The sequence below is a fragment of the Sceloporus occidentalis genome, unplaced genomic scaffold (assembly GCF_023333645.1).
Source record: "Sceloporus occidentalis isolate IW3139 unplaced genomic scaffold, rSceOcc1.0.p SCAF_4, whole genome shotgun sequence".
Classification (NCBI taxonomy): Eukaryota; Metazoa; Chordata; class Lepidosauria; order Squamata; family Phrynosomatidae; genus Sceloporus; species Sceloporus occidentalis.
The window spans coordinates 185,045,410-185,061,756 of NW_028316984.1; the positions used below are offsets into that span (position 1 = coordinate 185,045,410).

At 38.4% G+C, this 16,347-nt stretch overlaps 2 protein-coding genes across 5 annotated transcripts in view; one reads left to right on the top strand and one right to left on the bottom strand.

Moving 5' to 3' along the window:
• WDR20 (WD repeat domain 20) overlaps positions 1 to 16,347 on the top strand; it is a 65,644-nt gene that overhangs the window by 44,879 nt on the left and 4,418 nt on the right. Inside the window, exons 2-4 of one of the 4 annotated variants that reach the window (XR_016281027.1) lie at positions 1,482 to 1,664; positions 6,886 to 8,166; positions 10,069 to 10,157. Coding sequence is in view for 3 of the 4 variants with exons in the window: in XM_089522561.1 (XP_089378687.1) it covers positions 1,482 to 1,664; positions 6,886 to 8,166; positions 10,069 to 10,107 (1,503 nt within the window). In the remaining variant the exon portion in view is untranslated. Of the gene's footprint in view, positions 1 to 1,481; positions 1,665 to 6,885; positions 13,153 to 16,347 lie in introns of those variants that run through there. The other 3 variants (XM_089522561.1, XM_089522560.1, XM_089522563.1) reach the window with 3 other exon arrangements.
• The window catches only part of MOK (MOK protein kinase), a 30,061-nt gene continuing 29,240 nt past the window's right edge, over positions 15,527 to 16,347 (bottom strand). The window contains exon 13 of the mRNA XM_089522565.1: positions 15,527 to 16,346. The gene's annotated coding sequence lies outside the window, so the exon portion shown is untranslated. The remainder of the gene's footprint in view (position 16,347) is intronic.

Here is a 16,347-nt window from a genome sequence, read left to right on the forward strand (position 1 = left end):
ACACAATATTCCAGGTGGGGCCTGACCAAAGCAGAATAGAGTGGCACTATTAGTTCCCTTGATCTAGATACAATACTCTTAGTGATGCAGCCTAAAATTGCATTGGCCTTTTTAGCTGCCGCATCACACTGTTCACTCATGTTCAGCTTGTGGTCTACTTGGACTCCCAGATCCCTTTCACACGTAGTCTCATTCAGCCATGTCTCTCCTATCCTATATCTGTGCATTTTATATTTCCGCCCTAAGTGCAGTACCTTGCATTTCTCCCTGTTATAGTTCATTTTGTTAGCTGTGGCCCAACTTTCTAGTTTATTCAGGTCATCTTGAATGTTGATCCTGTCCTCTGGAGTGTTAGCTACTCCTCCTAATTTGGTGTCATCTGCAAATTTGATAAGAATGCTTCCAATTCTGTCATCCAAGTCATTGATAAAGATATTGAATAGCACTGGGCCCAGGACAGAACCCTGTGGGACCCCACTGGTCACTTCTCTCCAGGATGAAAAGAATAGAAAGGTGGAAACCCAGGCCTTGCTGCACAGATGTTAAAAATTAAGACGTTTTGGATAAGTTGTTTGTATCTTTTTGATTCATCAAATTTCTGTGTTGCACATTGTGTGTCGCTCATGTAGTCATACACTTTGGTTCACAAAGTGAAAACTGTAGTTTTTCACAGATACATTTCATACAAATTGCTGAAACCTCAAGAAGGGAGAAAAAGATCTTCATGTTGTTATTGTACTAGGTGTGAGGAATTTCCCCAAAAGTTAACAAATTTCATGGGGTGTCGAAGAACAGCCTGTCTTGATGAGTTAATTTTGGAAGATTTTTTCCTCATCCATAACACTGACATAGGTAACTATGCCTGGATGTTATGAAGAGAGTTAAGGACTTGGCTATTTCTACTTGTCCATCTTTCATGACCAAGTTTTCTGTCATGGGGAAAAAAGTAAAGAAGTCCTGTTTTGTATTAGTACAAATAAGAGAAACTACTAAACATTTAACATTCCTCCTTACTGGAAGTACAGGAAACCGTATTTTGGGGGTAATTATAACCTGAAATGTACTGGATAAAAAAAAATCAGTTTCCACTAATGGTGTTTACAGCTGAAGTTACTTTCTGTCACTATTTTTGGAGTAGCATCTCTTGGAAGAAGGAATGGGAAAGGCAGCTATCAAAGAACTGGATAAGATCCTAAAGAGTAAAACATACAACTGAGGGTCATGCCCAGAGGGTCACATGTTCCTTATTTCTATTAGAAGGGGAGAAATTACTTTGCAACATTCTGTTGCAGCATTTTGATTTTGTTTGTGTATTGCAGTGCTGTCCCTGAATCCATGTGCTTTTTAAAGCTGTCTCCACTTTAATTCTCCACTGTTGCTATGGTTGCAACAAACATTAGACTTGCTTGTTTTGTTGTAAAGCACCCTGGAATAGTGTGTTATTCATTGCTAATCTTGTTTTCATAATTTTTTTTTTGCAGGCTGCTGATTTGAGTAAACCAATAGATAAAAGGATATACAAAGGAACACAACCAACGTGTCATGACTTCAATCATTTAACTGCCACGGCGGAAAGTGTTTCTCTACTAGTGGGCTTCTCTGCAGGCCAGGTGCAACTTATAGATCCTATTAAAAAAGAAACTAGCAAACTATTTAATGAAGAAGTAAGTGGATGTTCTTAATCTTCATGCATGCAAACATACCTGTACTATTTTATAAATTCTGCATACAAATATTACTTACCTTTCTACTAGGAATCAGCTTGCTTGGTTGAATGGAGGAAAAGTCTCAGAGTGTAAGAAAATTTGCTAGAGATTCTTCCACAGTACTGGACAATAAACAATAATATGGCATTTTCCCCTGTTCTCCACTCCCCCAATTTCTTATCCTTTGGTTACTATCAGAAGGCAGATGTACCATATGACATGGCATACAATATTCTACTCTGGCTATGTGTACTGTTACATCTACACCATCTCCTAATCCTATACACTTGCATGTTCTCCATCTTTGTGTATGTGACACCCCCACTTCATCTTTAGGGCTAACAAAGTTTAGCATTCTATCTGTAGGAGAGCTCCTGTTTATTAGTGCTAATTCACACTTCATAAACCTTGACTAGGGGCACATTGTCAGACAGTGGCTAATGAAAATGCTAGTGCAGTCTTTGCATGAATCCTATTATTTATTTTATTTTATTTTATTTCATTTATATATGACCTTTCTCCCAGAAGGGACCCAAAGTGGCTCACAGACAAATACAATTGAAAGAGCACCTGTAGGCACACTTGTACTCATTTAGGGGGGTGTATGCCAGAAAGAAAGTCTTCCATTCACCTGTAAACATGCTAAAGTAATTTGCTTCAGAGATGCAAATAGTTTCACTTAAATATCAGCTTGCTTGGTTGAATGGGAGAGGCGGGAAATAGAAATAAAATTTTATTATTAATATTGAAAACATATTTGTAGATTCCCTGTACTTGATCATCTCTGTAAAAGCATGAACTGGCATGAATTGAATTACAGTTCAGTAGAACGTTTCTAGCAGCTAAATCTTTGAATAGATTCTCATTGAAATAAGCTTTTTCTAGTAGCCTCATGTGTGGCACTCAGAATTGTTCACATTCCTTAGTTGTGTAGATAGAAAAATTTTGCCTTCTTTTTTCAGGGGAGGCAGATTGTATTTCTGAAAGAGTTGTTATCATCCTATAGCTGAACATGACCTTAGGACAGGTAGAGTTTTTCCATGGGCATTTACTTAGATAATAAAGCACTCTGTTACTTATTTATAAACTATACAGATGTACTGGCATGAAACCTGAGAGGTTCACTTGAGGAAGTTCACAGGAAAGGTTTTTTTTCTCCTTTCCTCCCCCAACCCATGGACTCTCTCACCTTTTGGAGGAGCATTTCAGATGGTGCATTTGGCTGTTAAGACAAAAGGAGGGATGGTAAACTTTCCTTCCATTAATTTTATTGTGTTACCTTACCTTACAATCAAATTCAGTGCCTTTCCAGAGACCTTTAAAGTGATGTGCAAATAAATGAATCAAGTAAACCTTTTTGATCCTCCCATGATGCACTGTAGAAACTGAGCATCATTTTCCACCCACTTGAGATACACATTGCTCTGCAGATTAGTCTCTCCTTAAAGTTCTACAGTTATGCTGGTTTCTGCTAGCAAAGCAGTTCAAACTTTATAGAGATCTGTAATTATCTTCTGTTTCTCATCAAAGCTCAGATTGATAGTATTTTGTTCCCTTCTTTCTTACAGCCTTCATATCAGCCCTAGGAATGTGTGGTCCTCCAGATGTTAATGAACTATTACTACTATTAGGGATTATGAGAATTACAGTCCAGCAGCATCTGGAGGGCCACAGATTTTCTAGCTCTGCTCTTTATAAATATTTCTGCAGTCTGATTCTGGGAGTACAAATCAGAACAGAGCTTGATTCAGATTTGTATTTGAATTTTCACTATTTTCTTTTCCTGCAAGATGCTGCTGCTAGTGCTTCTGTCACCCAGTTTTTCTTCCATAAATACAAAATAATAATAAAAAAATTATTTGTATTTTCCCACCTTTCCCAGCTGGATCGAAGCGGGATTACACTTCAGCAACAACAACAGTATACAAGAATAAAACATATAATATTCATTGCTTAAAACAGTTTAAAAACAATACATCATAAATAGAAGAGTGGGTTGAAGTCCTTACAAGAGATTGGGTGGGTAGGCTTGCCAGAAGATTATTCCATAGTTTAGGAGCCACCGAAGTAAAAGTTCTTTGGGAGGTTGAAACCAATCTAGTTGGATGCGCCTTCAACTGATTTTTCCTGGACGTTCTAAGAGTGCGGAACGGACTATAAAGGGAGAGGCGTTCCTTTAAGTAACTTGAGCCTGAGCCATATAGGGCTTTATAGGTAATAACCAATACCTTGTATTGTGCTCAGAAGCTGATGGGTAGCCAACCAAGAACTTTCAAAATAGGTGTTATATGGTCAAATTGCAAAGAACCAGTGACCAATCTGGCTGCCGCATTTTGTACCAATTGAAGCTTCCGAACTTGGTACAAGGGTAGCCCCATGTAGAGCGCATTACAGAAATCAAGACGAGAGATTACCAGTGCATGTACCACTGCTTCAAGGTCCCCTCGGTCCAGGTAGGGATGCAGTTGGCATATCAACCGGAGTTGGTACCAAGCACTCCTGGCTGTCGCATCTACTCGAGATGACAATTGTAGCAAAGAGTCCAGGAGTATTCCCAAACTGTGAACTCCATCCTTTAGGGGAAGTGTGACCCTGTCCAGGACATGGTGACTGATTTCCTTCCCAGGACCTGAGGGACCTATCGCTAGTACCTCCGTTTTCTCTGGATTCAACCTGAGTTTCCTTTCCCTCATCTAGCCCATTACTGACCTTAGGCAGGCATCCAGAGGAGAAATGCCATCCCTAGTCACTGCAACAGTCAGAGACATAGAGAAATGAATCTGGGTGTCATCAATGTACTGATAACACCACGCCCCATGTCTCCAGATGATCTCTCCCAGCGGTTTCATGTAAATGTTAAATAGCATGGGGGACAGGATGGCGCCCTGAGGGACGCCTGATGTCAGCTCTCTCTTAGAGGAGCAGCTATCCCCCAGCCTCACCATCTGGAATCTGCCTGAGAGGTAGGAACGGAACCACTTGAGCGCAGTGCCCCCAATACCTAACTCCCTCAGGTGTTCCAGAAGAATACCGTGGTCAATGGTATCAAATGCCGCTGAGATGTCCAAGAGCACCAGCAGGGTCACACTTCCCCTGTTGATGCCCAGATGGAGATCATTGACAAAGGCAACCAAAGGCCAGTTTGAAATGGGTCCAGATAATCAGTTTCATCCAAGACAACCTGGAGCTGGAAGGCGACTGCCCTCTCGATCACTTTGCCCAAGAATGGTAAAAGGGAGACCCAGACCCGTCTGTAGTTTTCTCATCAGGGGATCTAGGGAGGGTTTCTTCAAAAGCGGTTTTACTATAGCTGGTTTCAGTTTAGATGGAAATATTCCCTCCTGAAAGGATGCATTTATTATAAGCTGTAATGATGTTATTATTGTGTCCCCTCTCTGGGCGGTCAACCATGACGGACAAGGATCGAGGAGGCACGTTGTCTTCCTTACACTTCCAAGGAGCTTGTCCACTTCATTGGTATTTACAAACTCAAGGTGATCCAGCTTAATACAGTCTGCAGAGTCACTGGATACCTCTCTTATAGTTTCTGTTATAATGCCAGCATCAAGATCAGCCCTTATCCGAGAGATTTTGTCTGCGAAAAAGTTGTTAAAAGCATCACAGCAGGCTTTAGTTGGTGTCAATAAAGGGTTCGAGGTGGGAGACAACTGGGTTAACTCTTTGACTACAAAATGTTTTGACTGTAGCTGCTCAGTTAATCTTGTGTGTTATGCACAATCTGTCGTATTACAGTATATCAGTTATGACAGATAGGAACTGTAGGATGAAGTTGTCACATTTCATACTTCAGTGCACTTTTTAAAATAGTCTTCTAAAGTTTTTAGCAAATTATTACCAGATCCAAATAACTCTTGGTCTAATCAACTCTCTGCATCCCAGTTGAAATCATGCAATATTCTTAATTGGAACTGGCATATTGTTGCTATCACTATTTATGTATTTCTTTATCTCACCTTTCTCCTCAGTCCTTGGACTAAAGGCAGTTTATGAAATTTACAAATACAAATATAAGTTCACATCATAAAAAACTTAAAATATAATTAAATTGTCAACATAATTAAAAGCATACCCACAGTTTTATAGCTGGTTACAAGAAGCTGGTAGTGTTGTAATTTTTCTCCCCTCTTTCCTAGACTTTGAATGGCTTAAGTTATTCACTTGACTTGCAAGTAGTGTCACTTAAAATAACAAACTCACAGGCCAAACCTCATAGTTTTTCACAGGAATCCACTAGAGGTAATGGGAAGTACAATCAGCAACTTGAAAATTTCTTCTGCTATCACTTACAACTAGTTGCCTTAATGTGTTTATATAGTTGGCCCTTCTCTTACGCGGGGGATCCATTCCAGACCCCACTGCATAAGGGAAAAAGCACATAAACTTAAGCCCCATTAGAACTAATGGGGCTCGTTCCTGCGGTGCGCATCCGGCGCACTGCAGTGTGCACCGCGAGTGCGCGCCCCATTGCTTCTTCTGGGGCATGGGTGAAGTCTTTCTTTCATGTATGACGTGCCCGCGTATGATGCAAGCACACTGTAGATGTTTTTATTCTACGTAACATTTACATTATTTATGACTTGGCTGAAAACTTTTAACTTACCCACATTTTGGATCTTCCCTTCTTTGCCTCCAATCAAGTTTCCAAGTAATTTCCTTATAAACTATGCAGCTTCAAAATGAGTTTAATTTTTTCTTTCAGTAACTTCTGTTGTCCTCTTATTTTCATCTCAGTATATTATAGTTATAGTATCTAGAGTGGTCTCATTATTATATAAAATTGCCAGATCTGATGGATTCCTAAAACTTTACTCCTTTGTTCCAAAGATGAATTCAATTGATGTCCTAAATTTTTTGTTTGGATTCTACATCTGTAAGTCAGTGTTTTGATAGCTGAGTTAGTTTTCTTCACAGAATGCATGCAGCATCTTGAGTCTTTTTTGTTACACTGTCTTTAATATTGTCACAAATTAAACTGATGATTGCATTGTTAGGTCATATTTATATGCCTTAAGAAAAACACGCCTTTGGCAGTAGCTTAAGTGAAACCCTCACAAGCTTCTGCAAGTAGAGAAATTTAATATTTTAAGTCTGAATATAGTAAATGAAAACTGCAACACTGAGGTGACTCTGATGTGTACCTTTTTTCTTTGTTTTTCAGAGACTAATAGACAAGTCCAGAGTAACATGTGTAAAATGGGTGCCTGGTTCAGAAAGTCTCTTCCTAGTAGCTCATTCCAGTGGCAATATGTACTTGTATAATGTGGAACACAATTGTGGTACCACAGCCCCACACTATCAGCTGCTTAAACAAGGAGAAAGTTTTGCAGTCCATACATGCAAAAGCAAATCAACACGAAATCCTTTGCTTAAATGGACAGTAGGTGAGGGTGCCCTGAATGAATTTGCTTTTTCCCCAGATGGAAAATTCTTGGCTTGTGTAAGCCAGGATGGCTTTCTTCGGGTATTTAACTTTGATTCAGTGGAGTTGCATGGTACAATGAAAAGCTACTTTGGAGGACTGCTATGTGCATGTTGGAGCCCAGATGGAAAATACATTGTAACAGGTGGAGAGGATGACTTGGTGACTGTCTGGTCTTTTGTGGATTGTCGAGTTATAGCTAGAGGCCATGGACATAAATCGTGGGTGAGCGTTGTGGCCTTTGATCCATATACCACTAGTGTAGAAGAAAGTGATCCAATGGAATTTAGTGGCAGTGATGAGGATTTCCAAGACCTTCTTCATTTTGGAAGGGACCGAGCAAATAGCACACAGTCTAGGTTATCAAAAAGGAACTCTACAGACAGTCGCCCAGTAAGCGTAACATATAGGTTTGGTTCAGTTGGCCAGGACACACAACTATGTTTATGGGACCTAACAGAAGATATTCTCTTCCCACATCAACCCCTCTCAAGAGCAAGGACACACACAAATGTCATGAATGCCACAAGTCCGCCTGCAGGAAGTGGTGGAGCTAACCCAGGAAGTAATGGAAACAGCATCTCAACGCCTGGGAACTCTGTGCCCCCTCCTCTTCCACGGTCAAATAGCCTTCCACATTCTGCAGTCTCCAATTCTGGCAGTAAAAGCAGTGTCATGGATGGTGCCATTGCCTCTGGTGTTAGTAAGTTTGCAACCTTATCGCTACATGATCGGAAGGAAAGACACCATGAAAAAGATCACAAGAGAAACCATAGTATGGGACATATATCTAGTAAGAGCAGTGACAAACTGAATCTAGTTACTAAAACCAAAACAGACCCAGCAAAAACTTTGGGAACACCTCTGTGTCCCAGAATGGAAGATGTTCCTTTGTTAGAGCCTCTTATCTGTAAAAAGATAGCACACGAAAGACTGACTGTGTTAATTTTTCTTGAAGACTGTATAGTCACTGCTTGTCAGGAGGGATTTATTTGCACATGGGCAAGGCCTGGTAAAGTGGTAAGTTTTAATCCTTAATGCTGCATCAAAGAAGTAGAACTTGAATAGGTAGTTTTTCTCAAAACATAACTGAATGTTGAATATAAATTTCTTTATGCTTAATGTAAAAAATTATTTCCTCAGAGCCATACTTTTGGATACTGCATGCCATATTTCTGAACGATTTGAAGTGTCTGGCCCAGATAAAGTCTTTTTGAAATACAGTTGCCTTCCAGCCGGAGTTGTGTTGTGTATCCAAAGTGTCAGTGATAATTTTCCTATATTTTCAAAACTATTTTTGTATAACATGTTTGAGACAAATCTAAAAAAAAAAACCAATTAGTGAGGGTAAAATTGTAAGGGCATTCAGGAATACAATATGTTCACAGTTTGAATAGGCTGTAGTTTGGAATGGTATAACATGCATTTTGGGCAGTTGAATTTAGAACACTTAACTAACAGGAATCTATAAAGCGGGATGTATTTTCACTTTTTTCAAAAGCTAGTCATAGTACTGAGAACTTTTAATGCTCCAGTGATCATCAAGACAATTTGTAGTGTCTCCATTTAAAATTTGAATAAACTGGTATTAAATATGCACTGTAATATTCTGATTTTTAATATCTCCTCCAAGCATTTCTATGTGCAGAGTCATAATTTTAATACATCCCTAGTGGAATGTATCCTTACTATATTTTCCCATTCACTTTAAAGTACTTGTTAAAAGTATTTTTAAACTCAAGCATTTTCCATTAAATGAACATTTTCCATTAAATCGACAGGCTTAAGTGTGGTGTTAGTAATTGCTTTTATGTTGGACAAAACTGAAGTTATTCATCTACTTTTTACCACTTTATACTGATGATGCATGGTTTGTCTCAAATACTCATTTAACAATTTGCAATCAGTTTGCAAAACAATTTGAACCAAGATCCAAAGAAACTTGATGTGGCTTCTGCACATGCACTTAGGTAATCTTGGGCTGACCCTCCCAGAGAATGATTTCCTCAGAAGCCGACCATAAAGGCTTGAGGATACTTGGATCCAGAATCCAACACAGTGGGGTTGGAGTTTGAAGCAAAGATTAGCAAAGTCTGATGTGTGTGTGGAAATGCTTTAGAGAAGCACATGGGCACTAAGCAGTAATGAAACCCTAAAAGTCTGGCAGTTATCTTTTTTTGGGAAGTGTAGAGTTGCACACATCTTTCATCTCTTCTTGAAAGTAAGTCTTGAATGTCCTTGAAAAGTGTCACTGAGAACTACTGAAGTGTACGGGTTTAAAAAGCTTAATGCAAGAAGATACCTTCCAATAGAAATTGAAGTCCATTGTGACTAAGACTTCACAGTGTATCTAACATGTGTAGCAAGAATTCAATATTTCAATGAAATCGTAATCAAATTTGGGTTTGAGATATGGTCTCTCTAGTATGCCTTACATGGATAGACAATCCAGAAACAGTGAGTGACATTGCTTTTCATGGATTGGGGAGGGTGGGACAAATTATAAGGATAAATAGCAAAAAATATATTTATTTCTCTATGCTAAAATCATGGAAATGTTTTTATTAATTTGTGGAGGGACAATTTTGAGAGTAACTTTACTGATGTTCCATGATGGACATGGTGGAAAAATGCTACTCCTTTGCTTAATTGCAAACTGTATCCACTAAACACAACATGTTTGCAGTAACAGTTTCAAATATTTCAGAGATAGAGTATGCAGTACCAAAAGCTAGGATTTCTATATTTGGCCAATGCGGAAATCTTTAATTAAAGGTAAGTTTCATGCTGATGCTGTTCACTAGATCATTGAAAACTAATACCGCACACTGATGTAAATGGCATATTGTTTAGGGTGTGTTTATTTAGAATGGATTTCAAATTATTATTACTGTTATGATATTATTATCTTTATTTTTGCAGTTGATGAGGTCACTCAGCTGGCCTAAACTAGCAAGATAGGTGAAATGTTTACAGGGCTCTGGCCAGGGAGGTCTTTTTACCAGAAATGAGTTAGTAAGCATTCTTTTCATTTTATATGAGAGCACTTAATTCTATGTCTATTTAATGACTCTTCGAAAACAGTAATGGTAACATATTTCTTCCTCCTGGGTTATATACTGCATTTTTGGGTCCTACCTAATGTTTAATCCCATATTTAACTTTAAAAAAAATTAAGCTGCTACATTTCAATGTTGTCATTTGATCTTGAGAGTCCTGAAAAAGCAACTTCCATTACCACTTTCCTGTGCTAAAATTCTTTTCCACATTTGCCAGAAGATCCCGGTTGGTCACAGACTTCCAGACTGAGGAAAGAATGACCAAGAAGACTCAAGCTATTTATGCAGTCTGAAACCTCACTGCCACTGAGCCAACCTACCTTTTTTCCTTCCCCAGCTGTCTTTGCCATATTGGTGCAGTCAGGATAGCAAATGGTATGTTTTCTATAGAATGAGGATAGAATGTACACTCATTCCTGAACATAAGCAGCTTTGATCTGGCTGCTTTTTGCCTTGGCTGGAAAATCTAAACTTAGTTTCAGTATCAGAAACGTAGAAGGCAGGTGGATCCACTGCCAAACTGGAATAAGATGGCATACACCATAACTAGAACTTCCTCTTTAGCATTTACATATGATCCTGAGCTTCCTTGGGGTTCCCCCCCTTTCAGAATTACATTTTAACGTGTTCGAATGATAAGTATGGTGCTCAATGGAAAATATGGGATAAGTCTATGGCCCTCTCCAGACAGGCCTTTGCAGCGCCCCCATCACGTGCTGGGGTTGGTCGAGGGCGCACCGCCCATATTGGCCTCACTCCTAGCATGTGATGGGGGTGTCAAAATGGCAGTGCCCTGTACACACGAGCACTGCCACTTTAATGCGACAGATGCTTAGCATCCATGCGTCCCGATGTCATAAGGATGTCACAAGTGCACCATCGGCGCACTGCGATGTCCTTATGGCGCTGCAAGGACCCACTTTTTGCGGGACCTTTTTGCTGCGCGAGGGAGCTGCATGGTTTGTCCGCTGTGGCTCCCTCGCGCAGCAAAACAAGGCGCGAGCAGACTGCCCTTTTTGGAAAGAAAAAAAGATCTGCACTAGCTTATAAGACAGCTGCCTACTTTTCAGGCTCCTCAGTACTAACTTTATAAAACGATATGTGCTCTGCTACTGGGAAAAGTTAAACTTACAAATCTTGCTCATTTCCTTGGTTATTATAATCTAACAGAGAAGGAAGGCTTTTGAATACAGTCAGCCCTTGGTATCCATGCAGGAACCTGCGTTGTCCCCAATGGCAGTGCTTCCCTGCAGCCGCGCCACCATTAGAGATAGCCTCTATTGTATCACGGTGGCGTGTTCACATGGGTGTGCCACCATTGGGGACAACAGAACCTAATAGTGGTGCCACCACTGGGGCTGTCCCAGTGACAGCACAGGCACACGCCACCATTGAGGATAATGCAGACTTGCCATCTGCGGATGCACAGATCTGCTGATGGCAAGTCCGCGGATACCAAGGGCAAACTGTATCTTTTCAAAGACTAGCCATACACCATTTCTGTCAGATGTTGCCTTCAAAGGCAGGGTTCTTCCCTACCCAAATCATGTACAACCACTTTTAATTTCAGGGAAACTTGACACCACTTACCCAGAAAGCTCACAGTAACTGTGAACCCAACAGCACAGGAATAGCAGAGTGTAATGGCAGTATATACACCCTGGCAGAGTAAATGTGTTACCAATTTGTAGAACAAAATGCACATTAAATTTAGTATATTTATTTGAATTATATTGTACAGAAAAAAATCTAGTTTTTAAATTATATAGCATCTTTCAGTTTTCCAGTAAACAGCAGTTGTAATACAGCATCCTGGTTAAATGAGTTCTGTATCTGCTAAAGTATTTAACAGACATTTTGAATTACTGTATTTGGACATGGAAAGAGGGTACATTTACTACTACATCTTCGTGGTCAAAGGGGAATTTTATTTGTTGCAACTGAAGTATAAATTGCCATTGAGTACTATCCTATATTGTAAGACACTACGAACAGAAGTTTGATGATTCCTTGAAATATTGCCATACATAGTTACTACAACAATGGAGAGAGGCTAATTACAACCCTTAGTGCACAGTCAAGTATGGGTCAATTACTTCTTGTGAAGCGTAGAGAGAGTGTTGTCTTATTATGTGGGTGTTCAAACTAGGACAAAAACGTTCTTACTGAAGACTTTTCTGGCAATGTTTGATCTGTTGGAACTCAGCTGTGTGCTTGAAAGACTGTGTATGTCTCCCTTCTATTACATTAAAGCTACTAAATTTGCATTTAGAATACTGCTGGCCTGCTTATGTTAAAAGAGAGAAAACCGGCTAATTTAAGTGTCACATATCTTGTGTAAAGATCTGAAAACAGAAGGGAAAAAATTAATTTCCTGCACTTACAAAGTCTGTATACATGGATTTGTTAAGATTGACACATTAGGTGATACTGTACAAAATTGTAATGATATAGTGAAAAATCAACAGTAAAATTCATATGTATTTTCTTTATAAACGTCCTTCTAATTTCTTGACAACTTGAATAAATTTCATAAGAGCCTTTCTAACATGACAAATTGTTAAACTAAATTGACTGTTGCAATAATGACAAAGCTTTAATAAGTATCGTTGGTATATTTATAATTTTAGAAAATCATGTTTGTTTCATACTGCTTATTTTTTAGTATTTTATGTCACTGTTTCAGCTAAAGAACCTACTAAATACTTGACATTACAGAATAATTTACTGGGGTTGTCCTCTGTATGCTGACATTAAATAAAAAGTGTGACTGAACTGTAAAATGTAGATAACTGTCAGTAGTGCTTCTCATGCCTGAAATTGCAATGTTTTGCCACAGCTGGGACTTCTATTGTGCAGTAGGCACCTTCTTGAACAAATGGCCACTGTGAACCTGCTGTTTCTGTAACTACCGCTTTTATAAATGACTCTAAATAATTATATACAAGCTCTTGAGTATTTCATATCTATTGAAAATGTTGGCTTAGAGTTTATACTTCTAATATTGATCTGTCGTCATGTATGCTGATTTGAGTTATGATAAAGTTCATGCTAGACTGTTAAACTGTGCTTAACTGAAAGAATATACAGATGATTTGGTAAACTGGTGTTTCTGGCCTTAAACAAGGGAATAACAGGTTATGATGGTTAAGTAAATCCATTAAAGCGCCATTGGAATGGAGAATTGATGTCTTTTGGATTCTACAGGAGCTCTTCTCTCCCATACATCTTTTTTTCCTTTTTGTATTAGTATTTAAATACTTTGGGATTGTTCAGCACAATTAAGAAGCTGCTTAAACTTGAATCCAAGATCAGTACTGAATTTAAATAGCCAAATACCAGAAATGTTTCTAATCATTTCGTCAAGTAGCCTGATGACATTGCAAAATATGTCTGAGAAACTTCAGTTCCACATAGGGCTGGACTAAAAGATTTGGTGTTCTGTCCAAAGCAGAAATTCATTTTTTATTTATATTCAAAGCATTTTCCTTTCTTTTTCTAGTAGCTCTGTTTGTACCATAGGAGTTAAATGCTAATAGTATATTTTCAGTGCAAGGATGCTGTATTGAAACGCGCAAAGTGAGGGGAGCAAAATGATGTTATTTCTCCTGAAGGGCTGATAGCTGCTGCAGTAGTAGGTGGAATCTTACCATGTCACAGCCAGGAAATTTCATTTTCAAGTGAGCCTCAGGTCTACCTTTCATTGCATAGCATACCTCAGCAACAGCAAATGAAAACACCCTGCTTGATCATCAGTTTAATCCTTAAATGGATGTTCCCGGCTGACCCAGAGAGCTTTCACAACTGGCAAAAAAATAAAAAAGAATTGCTCCTATCTGTAAATATTATCACTGTGCTTCTGAGTACCACAGTTTTGCTAAATTAGAAATCTTTAGAATTTGATGTACAGTCAGCCCTTCTTATACACGGATTTTTTTATACACTGATTCAAGCATACACAGTTTGAATATGTCCAAAAAAAGTACAAATTTCAAATATCAAACCTTGATTTTCCATTTTTTATAAGGGACACCATTTTGCTATGTCATTATATTTAATGGGACTTGAGCATACACGGATTTTGTTATACACGGGGGATCTTTGAACCAAACCCCAGTGTATAACAAGGGTCAACTGTAATATCTTGTTAACAAAGGAAAGTTGCAACAGTGAAAGGTTTAGAAAACCCATCTGGAAATGCCTTGGAGCATGTTCATTAAACAATAACTGTACTCCTCTGTATTTTACGAATGCTAGTCCAACAGTGTAAATTCAATGCTGCTGTGCAAGCTTGGAAGTGTATAACTGAAGGAAAGAAAGCATAGTGCAGGAGATTTAATCTTAGCTGATACAGGTGTTAACATGTTTTTCTCACTTCCACTGCTGTTGCCCTCTTTTCTGAGAAGCAGTTATTGACAGCCTAATGTGGATTTTAGTCTTCCAATTTAGACATTTTTGCAAAAGTAGGAGAAAGAATCTTAACTATAGTCAACTATAACAAGCTTATATTGCAGTGAAACAGTAAGCTCCTATTATCTTGAACTTTCCAGTTAACCTGCATGTACAGCTTTGAGGGCTACCTATTTTGATGTCCTCTAATGCAAATTGATTATTTGAGGAAGGAGTTCTGAGTCTGTACTGGTTGTGGGAGGGTTTTTTCCTTCTCTAACCTTATTACACCATTCATATGCTGCAAGGATACTGCTGTAAATAATGAGCATGGTATGCATCATACAAGTGATTCCAGGTCCTTTTTCTTGGAGCATGTTACCAACTTATGGCTTAGGTAGTGCACAGAAAGGAGCTAGTGTGGTTTAGTGGTTTGAATGCTGGATTACAATTCTGAACACCACTTAGCCATGGAAACCCAATAACTGGCCTTGGGAAAATTATACTTTCTCAGCCTCAGAGGAAGGCAAAGGAAAACTCCCTCTGAATAAATCTTGTCAAGGTGATAGTCATCTTAGAATCACCATAAATCAGAAATGACTTCAAACACACAACAAAAGCTGATCAGCAAGTTTGCTTGTATTTACTGTCAGAATTGATAAAATTTATTTTCTCCTAACTGCTTTGAAATTTCACATTAATCTGTTTCAGTAGGTCTTTCCTGAATTTCTTTTCCTAAAGCAAAGCAAATCTTTAACTTATACCCTTTATGTAAAGACCATACTTCCAGGTTTTTGTTATTGTTATTTAGAAAACTGCCGCAATATATTTACTATTTTCTTATGTAATTTATCAAACTTATCCAATATGTAATATTTATCTTTAAAAGAAACCATCAGAATTTTCATAAACAAAATGATTTTTTTTATTTTTTTAATTTGGCTTCTCATGAGTTCATAGTACAGTATTATCTAGAAACAGGTGAAACCAATGCACTGTGGCCATTGCAAAAATCTGTAAAGACTTGGGTTCGACTGAACATTCAAAGCATTCAAAGGGCTACATGCCCCCAAGGGCTTGGGAGTGCATCTGCCTTGTTGAATTTTATTTTATTGCTGTCTACAACAGACCCCCCCATTGTAAGATTTTCCATATGTGTTATAATACATTTAGCTAACTTGGCTATCAAATTAATCATGTGGGTGTTTCATTACATACCTGACTACATACTAACTGTTTAAGATTATAGAGGTGCAAGAATTAGATGGACATCCATATGGATTATAAAACAGTTAATAACAGGCTTTCTGATGACTAGGGTCTCCATGTATTTGTTCAGTTACAGCTTGTCTGCTCCGCAAGCACATAATGAAACAAAACAAGTTAAAACGTTATTGAAGCATGCTGATGCTCTGACAGATTAACTGTTTGTCCAGAAATATATAATATTACTTTTGAAGGTGGAAATTTAAATAATTTTGGCAGTGATAATAGTCATTGGCAAACTCATTAAACCTAGTGAGGTCAGGTTTAATCCTAGAATTTTTTTTAAAAAATTTCAGGTAGCATTGATGGGAGAGGTTCCCAATAAGAACACTAGGGCAAGTCTTGTTCTGCAGGCACAAAGGCATTACAACTTTTATGGAATTTCATATATAGCAAAGACTGCATATGCTGATCTTCTTTCGCTGCTTTATTCTTTTTAAAGCTTGTAACATACAGAGCCTCTACTTGAGGAGATGAATAGCAGTTC